Here is a 15327-nt window from a genome sequence, read left to right as displayed (position 1 = left end):
CACTAGCCACACTTTAGATATTTTTCAGGTGCTTAATACCTTTGCTTAGCTTCTATACTTGAACATGTTTTCATAATACATTTCCATCATTCTTTTAGTTAATGGAACCCGGGTGGTCAGATAATATTTATATAGTACAAATGTTGAGTGAATGAAAAAGTGAGTACTGATACTGATAGGGGCCATTAATATTGAGTCTCAGAATAAACATTTTAAAAGTTTATTTTTATTTTTATTAGTGTTAATTTTCTTTCCTATCAAACTCAATGCTGCTTATCATGTAGTATTATACAGCAGTGCTCTAAAAAGTATTACCTGTCAAATCTTAAGATATGCTACAAGTTAACTGCAGGTCTTATTACTGAGAGGCATGTTACAAGTTAACTATAAGGTTTTACTACTGAGTTACCTTTACTTGTAACTTTCATAAACCCCTGATTCCTCATTAAAATGGGTTATATCTCTTATAAGAGATAAATATCCACTATAAGAATTAAAATAATATATTTAAGGTGATTGCTATAGTGGGTAACATATCAAGATGCATGTTAATAAATGAACATCGTTATGCCTACAGCAATAGAGATGTCTAAGTTTACCCTGATTTCAGGGCTATGAGAAATTACACAACTATTTTTTGCAAATTTTCACTGTCACAATTTAGCAGACTTTTTCCAAACTAGTATTATCTATAATAATAGCTTGCATTTTCTTTTAGATGTGAAATTTAATAGCCTTAATTAAAAGTTTTCTCTTGAGACTTAATTTCTTCCTTTAAATTTTATGTCTATGAAAGTAACCTCTCAAGAAGGTTTCACATTGCTTTTATGAGCAATTTGAAATACTCATATTAATGCACAGGTATCTATGACTTGTTTTTGGTTTGCTCTCCAAAGAATTTTCCCCCAACTATATTCATTTAAATGAGCTACTCTTTGAGGAAAAAAATTGAATGATTAAGGTGAATAAATTAGTGGATAATATGTTATATATCATTTACGCACCTAACTTGTGCATTTAAAGCTCTGAATTAATTTTTAGAAAAAATAAGGCTTTTAAAAAAAGTTAACAGTAGTATTTGTTTCCTGAATATTACCTTAGATTTTTACATTATAATGTTGTTTCTTCTTTGGAATTTGAAAACAGCCTTTGTTGTTACAATAACAACAGGTAGTTAAACATACACTACCAAAATATCAGCTGACTTTATTTAAAGAAATCTCTTTCTTTTTTTTGTGCTACTTTCTCTCTGACCACTGTGGTCCTTTATTTTTAGTGTAAACTTGTACTCATGTTTCTTGGTCTACCTTAACCTCTCAAGTTCATATTAGAGGTGACTTGAAGTTTTTTTCTGAGTTTTTCATTAACAATATTTGTCAATGTTTAGACAATGAAAATGCATTACAGAAAAAAAGCAGACCAGGCAATGCATTAATTTCACTCCTTCAACAATGGTATGATAGTAACGGGATTTTAAAAATTCAGAAGCACTATGAGACAGAGATTCTGAAAAAGTCATGAATGTTGGTAACTGATACACACTGTCCTCAGAAGCTGAAATCGAAACTGAAGGAGAGACACTGAGCAGCGGCCTGATTTTTACCTCTGAATCTTAGAAAGACAGACTGATTAGGGGGAGGCTGAAAATAGAAAGCGTAGCTTAGGTGTTTAGAGTGAGCTGAGATCCAGATACTTCGCCACACTCCAGCAAGCCGAAGTTTGCTTCTCTAGAGAAGGGGAACTAGATGGAGGCAGGTAACACAAAATACTAATCACAGAGACATCCTCAGCTCACTTCTTCCATGCATCTTGGACATTCAGGGATCTTTTTTCCAGGTAGACAGCTGGCATGTTGTTCTTCAAAGAATATGAGGAGTTATTGCAAAAGGAACAAGGATACTGATGGTGGTGGGTCTCCAGCATACTCTTGAGGCAATTTCCCAAGTGTCAGGTCCCACCTAGCAACATAGATTTTTATATCAGTAGGAAAGGGGTCTAGAGTTTGGGTTATACCTGACAGAGCTTAAGAGCTACTCACAGCTCTGCCTGAGTAGGGTTGGGTTCATTAGGTGAAAACAGAGGAGCATGCGCTGCTGGGGGTTAAAGAGGGCTTCCTGGATGAAGAGAAAAGAAGAAAATAGGCAGAAAGAGACAATGAAAAGAGAAAACAAAATGTTACCAATAATTTCAGAAAGATCAGAGAATATACTGCAGTGAGGAAATAAAAGGGAACATTATTGGAAGTGAAGGAAATACTAAAGGCACAAATATTTGTTTCTGAAAATAATTGATGATAGACATTAAAAATTAAAATTTGGGGGTGAAATTGAGGAACACTCAGAAAATTGAATAAAAATATTAGGAAATGGAAAACCAGAAAGAAGGAAGCAGAGAAAACTAGACTGAGTCCTTGATCACATATTGTGAACAATAGAATTTTTTTTTAAGTAAATGTGAAGATACTAGCAAAGAAGTAATAACATTCTCTGGAATTTAAGAGCAATAGTTTTGCAAATTTGAAAAGGACTATTGAGTTTCTAGTATGTTGAACTAAAAAGCAAACCTACATCAATTTATGTTATTTCAGAACATCAGAGAAAAATAAAGATCTCAAACATTGATACACCTCCATAAAGAAACAAAAAAAAAAGACTGAGAAGATGAACGACACTCGGTTTCCCAGCAGTAAAACTGGAGATTTCAATGTTCTGGTGAACAAATACTTTCTAACATAGAATTAGAAATCAGAACAAACTTTTGATGGTCCCCGAAGGCAGAATAAGCACATTTTCAGTGATGTAAAGTTTCAAAAATTATGTTTCTGCTACTTTTTCACAGGAAGTTCCTAAAGTATGTGTTTTTCCTAAGTTCAAAAATTAAGCAAGAGGGGATTAGGGTTTAGAGAATAAATATCTAAGAGAAAAATGAAGGGAGCTTCCATGCCTGGCCTCTGCCATCTCAACAGTGCTACATCCTCTGCTGGCTCATTTACCCTTCCCGGTAAGGTTAACGCCAACAACTTAACATCGCTGGGCCCTTTGGAACCAGAAGTGATCCCCCTCCTTTCCCAATAGGTCAGGGCAGCCATCTCAGGAAGTCCACCTCCACCTTTACCCTCTGCTCACTCATTTAACCTTTCAGGCCAACACTCACTCTTTGCAACCGTAACTCCATTTGTCAGTACTTATACTGTGAACCTTGAAGCTGAGTGTGTGCGTGTACACACACACACACACACACACACACACACACACACACACCTCTTCCTGTCTCTGGGTGAAATCTATCAGGGAAAGAAAAGAGCAACACCCAGCCTAATTTCTCAGAGATTCCCACTGTGGTTAACTAGAAAAACTACCATCAGTGTAGTAGAAGCACAGCTAACACAATGAGGAAAATGCAGAGCAGCCCTCCTGAGATTAGTGAGTGAAAATCATAACCTGGAAGGCTCTCTCAGCAAAGGGGAGCTATGTAAACTTTCAGAGAATGACTTTAGTGACACCATGTTGAGCATGTTTAGTGAGTTCAGAGAAACGGTGAGTTCAAAGAATACAGGTTACCAGCATAGCTCTAAAAAGTAGGAAGAAATGAGATTAAGTTACCAGCATAGCTCTAAAAAGTAGCAGAAATGAGAAAACTACAACCAGAAGTACTAGAAATTGAAAGAACATTATAAGTCCAATAGAAAGTTGGTTAGCAGGATAACTGCAACTAAGGAACAGGTAGGTAAGCTGCAAGATGAAATACAGGAAACCTCTAGAAAATAGTAGAAGATGGAAAAAAGTCTGAAGAGAAATGAACAGGATATTAGAGGACAATAGAATGAGTTCAAGAAGAACAGTCTGAGAATTTAAGAGCCCCTGAGAAATGGGAAGGCAAATTCTGTGAAGAACCACTATTTATAGAATTTTGCAGACTTGAAAAGTGAAGGTACCCAATGTGGTTTGAAGGGTCTCAATGAAAATAGGAAAACGTCGAGATAGATTTTTATCAGAGCGATTAAAGTTAAAGATAGAACATTGAGAGCAGCAGTATCATAGAAAGAGCTGCAGTAAGATTCACAGAGAATTTATCAAAGAAGATTCCGCCAGAGTCTACTAGGCTTCTGCCTGGGCCAAAGAGGGTGGTAGGATATGGTGGAAAAAACAGAATGAACCTCACCAAGAATACTCTGTCAAGCTAGGTTATTCAGATTTGAAGGATTAATACAAAGCTTCATGGGCAGGCTACAGCCTTGGAAGTTTATATCTTTGAAGCCAGTATTTCAAGAAACTTTAAAGGAGCTTCTTCGAAAGCCAAGGCAAATGTTTCCACACCATTGATGATGGCATTTGCTCATGGTGCTTATGGCTGCTCTTTACTAGATGAACGTAGGTCTGCTTCTGTCTTGCTAAGAGTTTTATACATTTTCAGTGAATTAATGTTTCATTTACGTTGATCCTTGATATATCTATTCAGATGATTTTTTTATATTTATAGAGTTTTTATGAAAATATTTTATGTTGATTAAGCATTGTCAATGGTATGTTTACTAACATAGTAACCCTTTTTAGGATAAAACATACTTTTATAGTCCTATTAAGATTCTCCTTTAAATTTTAAAAATTTACCTTACCCTTACAAAATTGTGTATCTGTAGGATTTGCCTATTTTGTATAAATTTTAAAATATAGTAGCAAAGAGTTATTTATACTATTAAAAATGATATACCTATAAAAAGTTTTGAGAAAAATGTCAATTTTTCATTGTTTTATATTTTTGTGGAATTTCAGGTGTTTAGTTTTATTCTTCTCTATGTGCAGGCATTACCATCTTCACACACACCAAAATTTCATACGTGTGATATTAAGAAACATAGGAAGGGGACAAATGTCTAAAGGCAGTGGGATTGAAAATTGTTTTCTGCAGAACTGAGCTTACCTGGGGGTGGAGGTGGTTCTCAGGACACTGGTGGAGGGAGCCAGAGTTGGTGATGAGTGTGGTATTGGCATGCATAATTGAATGTGTGATCATTAGTTTAAAAATAAGAGAAGGATAAAGGGAGTGGACTGACTAGCATTGAGCTTGGACCCACCACTAAAGCTGTGTAGGAATGGCTAGCATTCTGGAAAATAGCAGGGACCAGGGAAAGAGGCCTGTGAAGAGATTGTTTCAAGAGACGCAGAATATTAAAAAAAAAAAAAAAGACACAGAATATATTCATTTCTGATGGAGAGTCAAAGGATGAAGTTAATTCAAATATTTAGTGAAACAGAGGTTTCAAGGTAAAGATATTGATCAAAGAAGAATACAAACTGTACCAAAAACATAAATAAAAGAAGAAAAAAAGAAAGCAGTGTGCTATTTATTTCTAGAGCAATCAGTAGACTGAATTTTGGTCTAACAGAATTTGTTATAAATGTAATTTTGCCCTCGGTTATATGGCTTCTCACATTATTTCCTGCTTTATCCCTCATTATTTTTCTCTCAAATTATTCTCTGGCATCTGTGATTGCTTATAGTTTCCTAAATGTATCACGCCGACGCTTGTCTTTGCTCTTTTTTTGTCTTTAGGCTTGCTCAACTCAAGAAATACTGCCGAAGAAAGGCTTTCGGGACTGAACGTCCCCTTCTCGCAGGACGTGCTACCTTGCTTTCTGCCTTCTGCTTGCCACAGTGTGCTTTGTAGATGTTCCTTTTGCTTCTCGCCTCTGCCCCCCTGTACATTGCTGAGATCTTTATTTTGTCTTCTTTGATTGAAACCATCTTTGAGTGAGATTTTGTTCTCTAGAACCACCCAAATGAACTTTTCCTAGAACCTGATGCTGTCTTTACCTTGCTTATATTGTGCTATTTTCCTAAATCTATCTTTTGTTATCTATCTTCGCTTACTCCACAATTTCAAGAAAGTTTTGTTAGTCTTAGGTCTTCTGTGTATGGATGAGGGGCTAGGTACTTGTTTTCCTAGTGGGGTTACCTACCAGCTCTCCATTATTTTTTTTATTCAGGCATGGATAGATAATTACTGGCATTTCTCCTCCCCCCACCCCCATTTTGATTGTGCGTTGTCTCATGACTTTATCTAAGCACATATTGGAACTACCTCTATCTTTTAAAGATAAATGAAGAATAATATTTGAAAAGGGTGGATTTTTATCTTTGTGGACAAAGTGTAGAGTGGTACAGAATAACAGGAGTAAGGAGCAGATAAAAATGATTAGAGAAGTTCTCCTCATCTGTCCAGTCACACATTGTACTTGGGCTTATGAAGTTATACATGGTCAACTTGCTACGAAGACACTGGGTAGCAGCCCAGATGTTCCATTAGGGCACAGGCCTCCCCCCTGTAACTCTTCTGATGGCATTTGGAACTATAAAACCATGTTTTTTGCAAAGGGAACAAATCGAGAACGTGAATAATGTTTGGCAAGCTGGAGTACCTCTCTGACCTCTTACCTCATAAGCTCTGAATAGTAGGACATATGAGGAGGATGAGATTAAGTTGAGTAGTATCGTGTTTTTATAAACAGTCTGAAAAGGAGTTTGGGGGTGACATGATGTATTATACAGGATAGATAGAAAGTTGTATTTGAACAGAATTGTATTATTGTACCCAAAATGTCCCTTGTAGTTTAATAGTTTTTTCACATGGTAAAATCCTTAAGGAAGTAAATTTGTGTTCTTTGTAAAAGGAATAGAAAGGAGTGCCTGTAACTTTAAGGAATAGTTTCTTAATTGATGCATCCCACTTTGTGGTTTGTACCTATTTATAAGAATATGTTGTTTCACTTATGCTAACATATCTTATAAGCCGGTAGAAGGAGCTGTATTCAAGGCACTCAACCCCTTCCCTGTTTGGCCTACCACACAGCAGCGTCCTCTTCTCTGTAGAAGAAAGGCAATCATGTGATTAAAGTGTTAAAGAATCTCCCTGTTGTATTCTTCCTGTATAAATAAGGTTTTATGATTTGCTATTTTTAGTGACTATTTACAACACCATAATAAACTTTGAATTTGAGAGTTTCAGTTTTGCTACATATAATCTTAGGTCATTTTTTTTGTCTTCCCACCTTGCAGGGTTACCACAAGACAAGGAGAACCCTTTATCTGATTGCCTTGTAAAGTAGGTTGAACTGGACTAAGGTAGTGCACCTGGTCCTACTGCAGAAAATGAGATGTGGTCCTAAAAATGGCATAGAAGGTCCAGATTTCCTCAGTGACTTGGGTTTTGCACTATCTAATATGTGACAGTACTGTGATAGAGTTAAATTTTGGTACTTTCACACTAAGATCTGCAGAATATCAGTGGATATTAACCCTTAAGACTAATTACAGAACCGTAGATTGATGTTCACTTCTACTTGCTTAAAATGTTCTTTGGAAATGTGTTTAGTTGAAGATGGCTTGCAGGAAAAGTTGTAGTTTTATTCTCTCTCTCTCTCTGTCTCTCTCTCTCTCTCTCTCTCTCATATCAGATTGCAGTAAACCTTAATCCAATGGATGATACTTTTATAGGAAGAATGCTGTTTGGGCATAGATATCCACTGAGAACAAATGGCCTTATGGAGACAGAGCCAAAGTAGTGATACATTTGTAAGCCAAGGAAAACCAAAGATGATTTAGGAGGCATTAGAAGCTAGTGGAGGCAAGGAAGGATTTCTCTTCCACAGTATTCAGAGAATTTAGCAATGTTAAACACTCTGATTTTCGACATTCACTCTCAAACTGAAAGTAGATGTCTGTGTTGTGTGAGATGATATCTCACTGTTGTTTTGATCTGCATCTCCCTGATGATTAGTGATGAAGAGCATTTTTTTCATGTGCCTTTTGGCCATTTGGATTTCTTCTTTGAGAAAATTTCTGTTCATTTCATCATCCCATTTTCTGATGGGATTGAATGATTAATTGTAGAATTCAACTAGTGCCTTTTATATCCTTGATAGTTACCCCTTATCAGAAGGGTATTGGGTGAATATCCTTTCCCATTCTGTACTGTCTTTGTATTCTGCTCACTGTTTCTTTTGAGGTGCAGAAGCTTCTTAGTTTAAGATAGTCCCATTTGTTTATCTCTGTTTCCACTTGCTTGGTCAGTTGGTGTTGGAACATTGAATACCTGAAACAACTGTACAGTGCACAACTTTGTAAATAATAATGCTTAAAGCTTCCCCTCAAAAATAAAAACAAAGAACTTTAAAATAAAAGAGTAGATGTCTGTAAAGTAAACCACCGAATTTGTGATCATAATGTTCTGGCAGCACCAGAAAATGAATATAGTCATAAAAAGCCAAGCATAGAGAAAAGATTATAGTCAGAGGATCCCAATGAGACAGGAAGACAATGAGACAGGAGGACTATACATTGGTATGGTATTATAGATAGTGTTGGAGTGTAGAGAGGTAAATCGAGACAAAATAAGGAACTTGGAATAAATATTGATTTTGGTTAATAATAAAATATTAGTATCGATCTGTTAATTATGACCAGTATGCCATACTGATATGTCAACTCTGTGAAGTAGGTGTGGGATATTCAGGGATTTTCTGTAGTACTTTTGCAAATTTTCTGTGAACTAAAATAATTTTCAAGTATAAACGTAAGTTGAGGACAATGTAAAACTCCAGAATTTAGCTATTGTAGAACTCAGCTGCATATGGTGGTGGTAAGGAGGCACCTCAGCTTTAGCACCTGAGTCAAATGGCTGATACTTTTGCATCAAAGCTTCCACTGAAGTATGTGCCTCTTTAAGTGTCATTTTCTTATCTCAGTCATTAAGTCTATCTGTAAGTCCACTGTTAATAGTGAAAATAGTGTTATCAGGGAAATACCTATTTTAATAAAAGGTTCTATTCAAGATTGTATATATATACAAGTCCATGTGCAAAGAAAAGCTTATGCATCAGTATATTGGAGTCTTCTGTTAACTATTTCTCACCACAATGGTGTGCTTCAGTGGTCTTGTGAGGCCAAGGCAGAGTGGGGTGGGGGTGGGACTAGCAGTTGTGGTGCTTTCTTTCTCTGAATTTTATTCCCTTTCTGCCATATTAAATTATTTTTGTTCTGGGCCCATACCTGACTGTGCTCAGGGTTTGCTCCTGGTTCTGTGCTTAGGGATACATCAGTCCTGGCAGTGCTCAGTGGACCCTAGGTAGTGCCGGGGATTGAGCTGGGATTGACCACATGCAAGGCAAGCACCTTAATCCCTGCACCATCTTTCTGGCCCCAAGAAATATCAACTTTTACTGATCCAGTATTTAACTATATGTTTATATTAGTTTCATGGGTTAATTTCTATCTTATTTGAGTCAGTTTCTAGATATAAAAGCAGGTTTTGTATTTCCTGCCAATGTCAATCGCATGTGATATGCATATAAATTGACGTGGATTGTTTGTCTTTCTTTTATTATAATTAAATACATACTAAATGGGGTAGAGCTGGAGCGATAGCACAGCGGTAGGGCATTTGCCTTACAAGCAGCCAATATGGCCGACCCGAGTTCGATTCCTTCGTCCCTCTCGGAGAGCCCGGCAAGCCACCTAGAGTATCTCGCCCGCATGGCAAAGCCTGGCAAGCTACCCGTGATGTATTCGATATGCCAAACACAGTAACAACAAGTCTCACAATGGAGACGTTACTGGGCCCACTCGAGCAAATCAATGAACAATGGGAGGACCAACCAACTAAATGGGGGGGGGGAGAAGCCACTGATTTAGCTTGTACCTTCCAACAAAAATTTTATTGTGGGGGGTCAGAGAGACAGTACAGCAGGTAAGGCACCTGCTTGGCATGTGATTGGCCCCAGTTCAATCCGCCTATGGAGAGAGCAGGCCTAAGCATAGAGCCAGGAGCCAGTGGTGAGGAGAACTGGGTTTGGTTCCAAAACAAAAAAAGCAAAAAATTACAGAATAGTAGCACTATTGGTACATTAATACCCCCTTCCCTAATTCTCTCACCTTCTCAATCTGATCTGTTTTGTACTTTCCTTTAAGAAAAGTAGATTGCTTTTCTTGACAAAATGAAAGATTATAATTGAAGAAGAGTGAAAAGATCTGAAAACTGGGAAAGTATACGATGGTCTTAGTTAGCGGTATGATTTATTAGTGTAAAATTGGCTGTTTCAGCCAGGTCAGAGTTCAAATTCTGGTTCTGAATATGGTTTCTTGAATTGCCACCTAAGAAAATGGTTTAACTTATTAAAGGCTGTATCTCACCTGCAAAACAGAATAAGAAACTACCACAAAGATTGCCTAAGGATGGAATAAACTCTTGTAAAATGTCCTATGAAGGGGTCATACTGATTTTTTTTCATCTTCTTTTTGTTCTCTGCCTTTGGTTCTATCTCATCTAAGAAATAAGACATAATGTTAAGCTTTCAGGGCACCACAGATGTTTTAAAATATAGATTAATGCAAAATTTATTCCTCTTCTCTAGCACAATTTCTTCATGTATGAGAAGAAAATGAGATGGAAATTGGTTCTCTTTTCGAAAGTGAATTTGAAGGTTAAATATGCAATTGAACAGAAAAACTTACTCAATAATTAGTACTGTATAGATCAATGGTAACTAATGTACTTTTAAAAATTAGCATATTTTCCAATATTAACCCATACTAGGTACTAATATTAGTAGGTACTTTGAAAATAGCGTTTAATGTTTTCGATTTGCTTAACTTAAATCATGAATTTATCATTTTTGTCATAATTCACATTTATTATCTGTAGAATTAGCTGTCTTAACAGTAAAATTAAAAATGTCTAATCTTTCAGTAGAAGTTGATGATTCTTCTAAATGATATCAGTGGATCTGTATAGAGATATATTGGATATGGCTTTTAAAAGCCTAAAGGAAAGCAAACATTTATGATTACTTCATTTGCATGGTATGCCCTGTATTTTCTTTTTATAAATATTTGAAAACCTCCATATTGCCACATGAGCATCTGTGACAAGTGAAGCCATGGTTGCCAAATGTGAAACTTTCTATATTTAAAATTCACTTTAGCAAATTGCCTTCTTCTATTTCCTTTTTTAATGTTGTATTATTCTGACAGGTTAGAAACAACAAAAACAACACATAAACCATGCATTTAGTTGACAGTCATGAAGAATTAAACATGAAAAAGATGAGATGATATGGCTATCACTCCTCATTTAGACCAGCTGCTGTAGTTTTTAAACACACAGCAAATCAAAATTAGTTCAAGCCCTGGGGCTTTATTTTATATACTGAATTAACCCACTTGTTTTGAAAGAATACTTTTTTAAAATCATTTTTTAATATAAATGTCATGAATTACAAGGCTGCTAATAACAGACGTCCAGTGTTCCAACTTTAAAGCCAGCACTTGTTCTTTTTTCTTTTTTGGGTCACACCCCGCGACACACAGGGGTTTCTCCTGGCTTTGCACTCAGGAGTTACTCCTGGCGGTGCTCAGGGGACCATATGGGATGTTGGGAATTGAACCCGGGTCAGCTGCATGCAAGGCAAACGCCCTACCCGCTATGCTATCTCTCCAGCCCGAAAGCCAGCACTTGTTAGTGTCCCTTTACCCAAGATTTCCTCCAACTTCCAACCCTGCCTCCTTACAAAGGCATTTTTTTTCCTTTGCCTTCATTTATTTTATTTCTCTAATTTGGGTTTTTTTCTTTATTTTTTAATTTTAATTCTTTTGAGTTCATGATGATTTAGTACATTTAATATTCCAACACCAATCCCACCACCACTGCACCTTCCCACTACCATTATTTCCAATTTCCCAAGCCTTTCCCACCACCCATACCTGCCCCAGTAGCAGGCCCTGAATAATTTATTTTATGCTGCTTGTTGTGAATAATTCACTAAAAATAATCAGTAAAGGTTTCCTTAGGAGAAGGTGTGTGAAGATTGTTGTATCTCACCTTGGAGCCACTAAGCTCTTGTATAAGAGATTACAAGCATGTTGTTACAGTTTAAGTCTTGTGTTGATGCTTTCTTAATAGAGATCGGCTACCTTCTACTTTACATCCCATCCGAAGTGGTGTCCTACTCCTAGCATATCTATCAGTGGTGTAGAGAACAAACTCACTTAAAAAACAATTACTCATCATTGTTTGGGTCAGATGCTTACATCAGTCTTGACTCAAGGTTTTGATGGACATTTACTTCATATCTCCACCACCAAAATTCCCAAACCCTTGACTTATAACCAGTATGTTATGACAAGTCTGTGGTCTCATTATCCACCTCACTTCCCAGCCCCCCTTCTTAGCATTTTCATTTCTCTAGTCCAGGAACAAGGGTTTGCCATCATTTGCTACCTTCCGTTCCCTGGTCTTGTATCTTGGTATATCACAAATAAGTGAGAACATCCTGTCTTTGCCCTTTTCTCTCTGACTTATTTTGCTTAACATGAAAGAGATCTTCTTTACATAAACAATACAAATAAACCATAAAAAGAAACTTTGAAAGAAGTCTGTATATATCTCTCTTATTTGATCTTTCCAGCACTGAGAGCTAGAAAGAATTATCTATATTTAGCTGATCAGAAAATTGATAACAGAAGTTCAGCTGATTTTCCTGGGCTAGCTAGTGCTAGGAAGAAGTCTTAGAGATTCAGGCTTCTTTAATTGTAAATGCCTCTTAGCCCCAAATCCATGATATTCCAGACCACTTGTCCTGGCCCACATTTCCAAGTAATGCAGAGGTGAAGGGATACTCGTTATCGATCTTATAGAATGTAACAGTGTGACCTTAGTTAGCATCTTATAAAAGCCAGTTGTGAACTATTTAGAAACTTTGTAATCTGCTCTTAAGGCCAGTTGATAGTTTGAAATGAGCCATGGTGAAATATTTATATCATTGCTGTCAGTGAGAAGAACACATCAGGAATTAATTTTTCTCTTGAGAATTAGTTGACCACTAATTATATCAAAGTATAAATGGGAATAAACTGCTATATAATTAAATTTCATAAAGCAATACTTATCTAGAGTAGAGGTGAGTATATTATTTCTTAATTTAGAAATTATCTTGCCAACAGTGTACAAATATGGGCTCAATTATTGGGAAAGCTCTAATTAAACTTAAGTGTTTTGAGGACCTTTATAAACCTTAACATTTTAAAGCACTAGGTCAGGTACCAGACCTTCCCCAAATCATGGCAGTTGTCAAGGCTTTTCTATGAAGCTCATAAATTTAATTGATCAGTTGCTTGAATATTGAGAGTTAATTTTGGGGGCTGCCTCCTAAACTCGGGGGCCAAGACCACTCCTAGTGATGAAACTTGGCCAACTAATGCTTAGATACTATGGGTACTGCTGCGTGGGGTTCTCTAGGGATACTCACAATCTGAATCAAGTTCCCTTGTTAATAGACCTCCCTGTATTAGTCTGAATTTTCCCTCTGCGAGAGTATTTCATCGATTTGCTCGAGCGGGCCCAGTAACGTCTCCATTGGAGATTTTGTTGTTACTGTGTTTGGCATATCGAATCCGTCACGGGGAGCTTGCCAGGCTCTGCCGTGCGGGTGAGATACTCTCGGTAGCTTGCCGGGCTCTCCAAGAGGGGCGGAGGAATCGAACTCGGGTCGGCCATGTTGGCTGCGTGCAAGGCAAACGCCCTGCGAGAGTATATCATTTTAAGTTCTATATTCACAAACACTAGATTGTTGGCTTATGCCCCCTTTCTTTACCTTGTAGAGCCAGTACCTAGCCAGTACCAGGCACATTATTGTCTCAGTAATTGTTCATCTAGCTACTTCCCCTTTGTGTAATGTATAAGCTGGTGGTTGTCATAACTGCCTCTTAGTTATTAGAAAGACATAGTATCATCATGTAGAGGAAAAAACAACATCAGAAAAATAAGAAAAGACCCTGAAAAGTGCCACGGAACCCAGGGAAGACTTAGTCCCGAGGAGTAACCAAAAACAAGTCAGGAGTAGCAGGATTGTCCTGGAGAAGAAAGGCAGGACATGGGCTTTGGCAACTAGGAAGTCTCACTCGGACTCATCTTATTTTAAGGAAGTATGTTCAATGTATGACACAGATTAAAAATGGTTCTTGAAGTTAAATATCTGATATTAGTTTTTAAAATTGTTTCCTCATGAAAAATAATAGCAATATTGTAAACTTGATGAGCCAAAAATACATTTGGAGGGTTTTGTACATTGTGCTTAGAAGGAGAGAAGATGGAAAAGGAGAAAGGAAGCTATACACAGGGAAAAAGGCTGATCAGAAATTGACAGGAACTAACTGATTTTATTTCATGAGTGGTTGGGCTCTAGGCTATATTTTTCCATTTTATACTTTTTAATTTTTCCCAAGTGTTTAAACATTTAATGAGTCTCTAGTGCTTTTGCAAAGAAATACACTTAACATTTTGCAGGACTGATAATGATTTTCAACAGAAATTCAGAACAATATTTTCTTTTTTTTAATTAGTGAAACACCAGGAGGTACAGTTATAGACTTACAAATTTTTGTGTTTGTGTTTCAGTTATACAATGATTAAGTACCCATCCCTCCACCAGTGCCCATTTTCCACCACCCTGGGTCCCAGTATCCCTCCCACCCACCACCCCCCAATCCCACCCTGACTGTGGCAGGGCATTCCCTTTTCAGAACAATATTTTAGATTTTACTTTCATTCAGTCACCTACATTGACTGATTCAGTGTATTACTGTTAAATGCCACTTGGATCTTTGCTTATAAGTCCATATAGACTGCTAGTGCCTGAGTTCTTTGAGGGTGGGATCCTTATCTCTATTTCCAGTTTTCTTCTTGGAAAGTGACACATACTTGTTGAATGAATAACTTTTCAAACTGACGTCTGAAATATCTTGATCCATTTGATTGCCTCAATCTATTTCTCTTTCATTTTTCAGAACACAGGAGTGAATGCCACAATGAATGGTCATATTCCTAATCATCCCAGTGGTTTTGGAATATACCCATCTCAAATTAAGTAAGTTGGGTTGCTTATATTTAAGTTGGTAGTTTTAACTATATTTTAACTAAATGATTCATTTTTAATGTAAAAAACTTAAATGACTTTAATGTCTTAAGCTATAATGTAACAATATATAATTTTTAAAAAACTATGAATGTATAATTTGTGACACTGCATGTTACCATTTTAAGTTTATTGTAGTAAGAGATAAGTAATATCTATTCAGTCATTGGGATACAACAGAAAGATAATTTGTTCTGGTATTTTTGCATTCCATTTTGCATTTTCTTACTTTGGAGTTTTCAGTTTTTTCTGGAGCATTCTGTTGTTATTCATAAAATACTGACACTAGAGGAGAATTCAGTGTCATCCAGTCTGTGAAGATATTTACCAGTGTCAAATCAAAAAATAGACCAGGAAAACA

General features: G+C 36.7%; 1 protein-coding gene across 3 annotated transcripts in view; it reads left to right on the top strand.

Annotated features, from left to right (window-relative positions):
* Positions 1-15327, top strand: part of EPS8 (epidermal growth factor receptor pathway substrate 8) — a 183396-nt gene that overhangs the window by 97197 nt on the left and 70872 nt on the right. For all 3 annotated transcript variants that reach the window (XM_056134555.1, XM_056134553.1, XM_056134554.1), the window contains one exon: positions 14839-14918. In XM_056134555.1, the coding sequence (XP_055990530.1) occupies positions 14860-14918 (59 nt within the window). In that variant the 5' untranslated portion in view covers positions 14839-14859. The remainder of the gene's footprint in view (positions 1-14838; positions 14919-15327) is intronic.

Source organism: Sorex fumeus, unplaced genomic scaffold (assembly GCF_029834395.1).
Source record: "Sorex fumeus unplaced genomic scaffold, SorFum_2.1 ptg000100l, whole genome shotgun sequence".
NCBI lineage: Eukaryota > Metazoa > Chordata > Mammalia > Eulipotyphla > Soricidae > Sorex > Sorex fumeus.
This window is presented reverse-complemented; position numbering and strand designations above follow the sequence as displayed.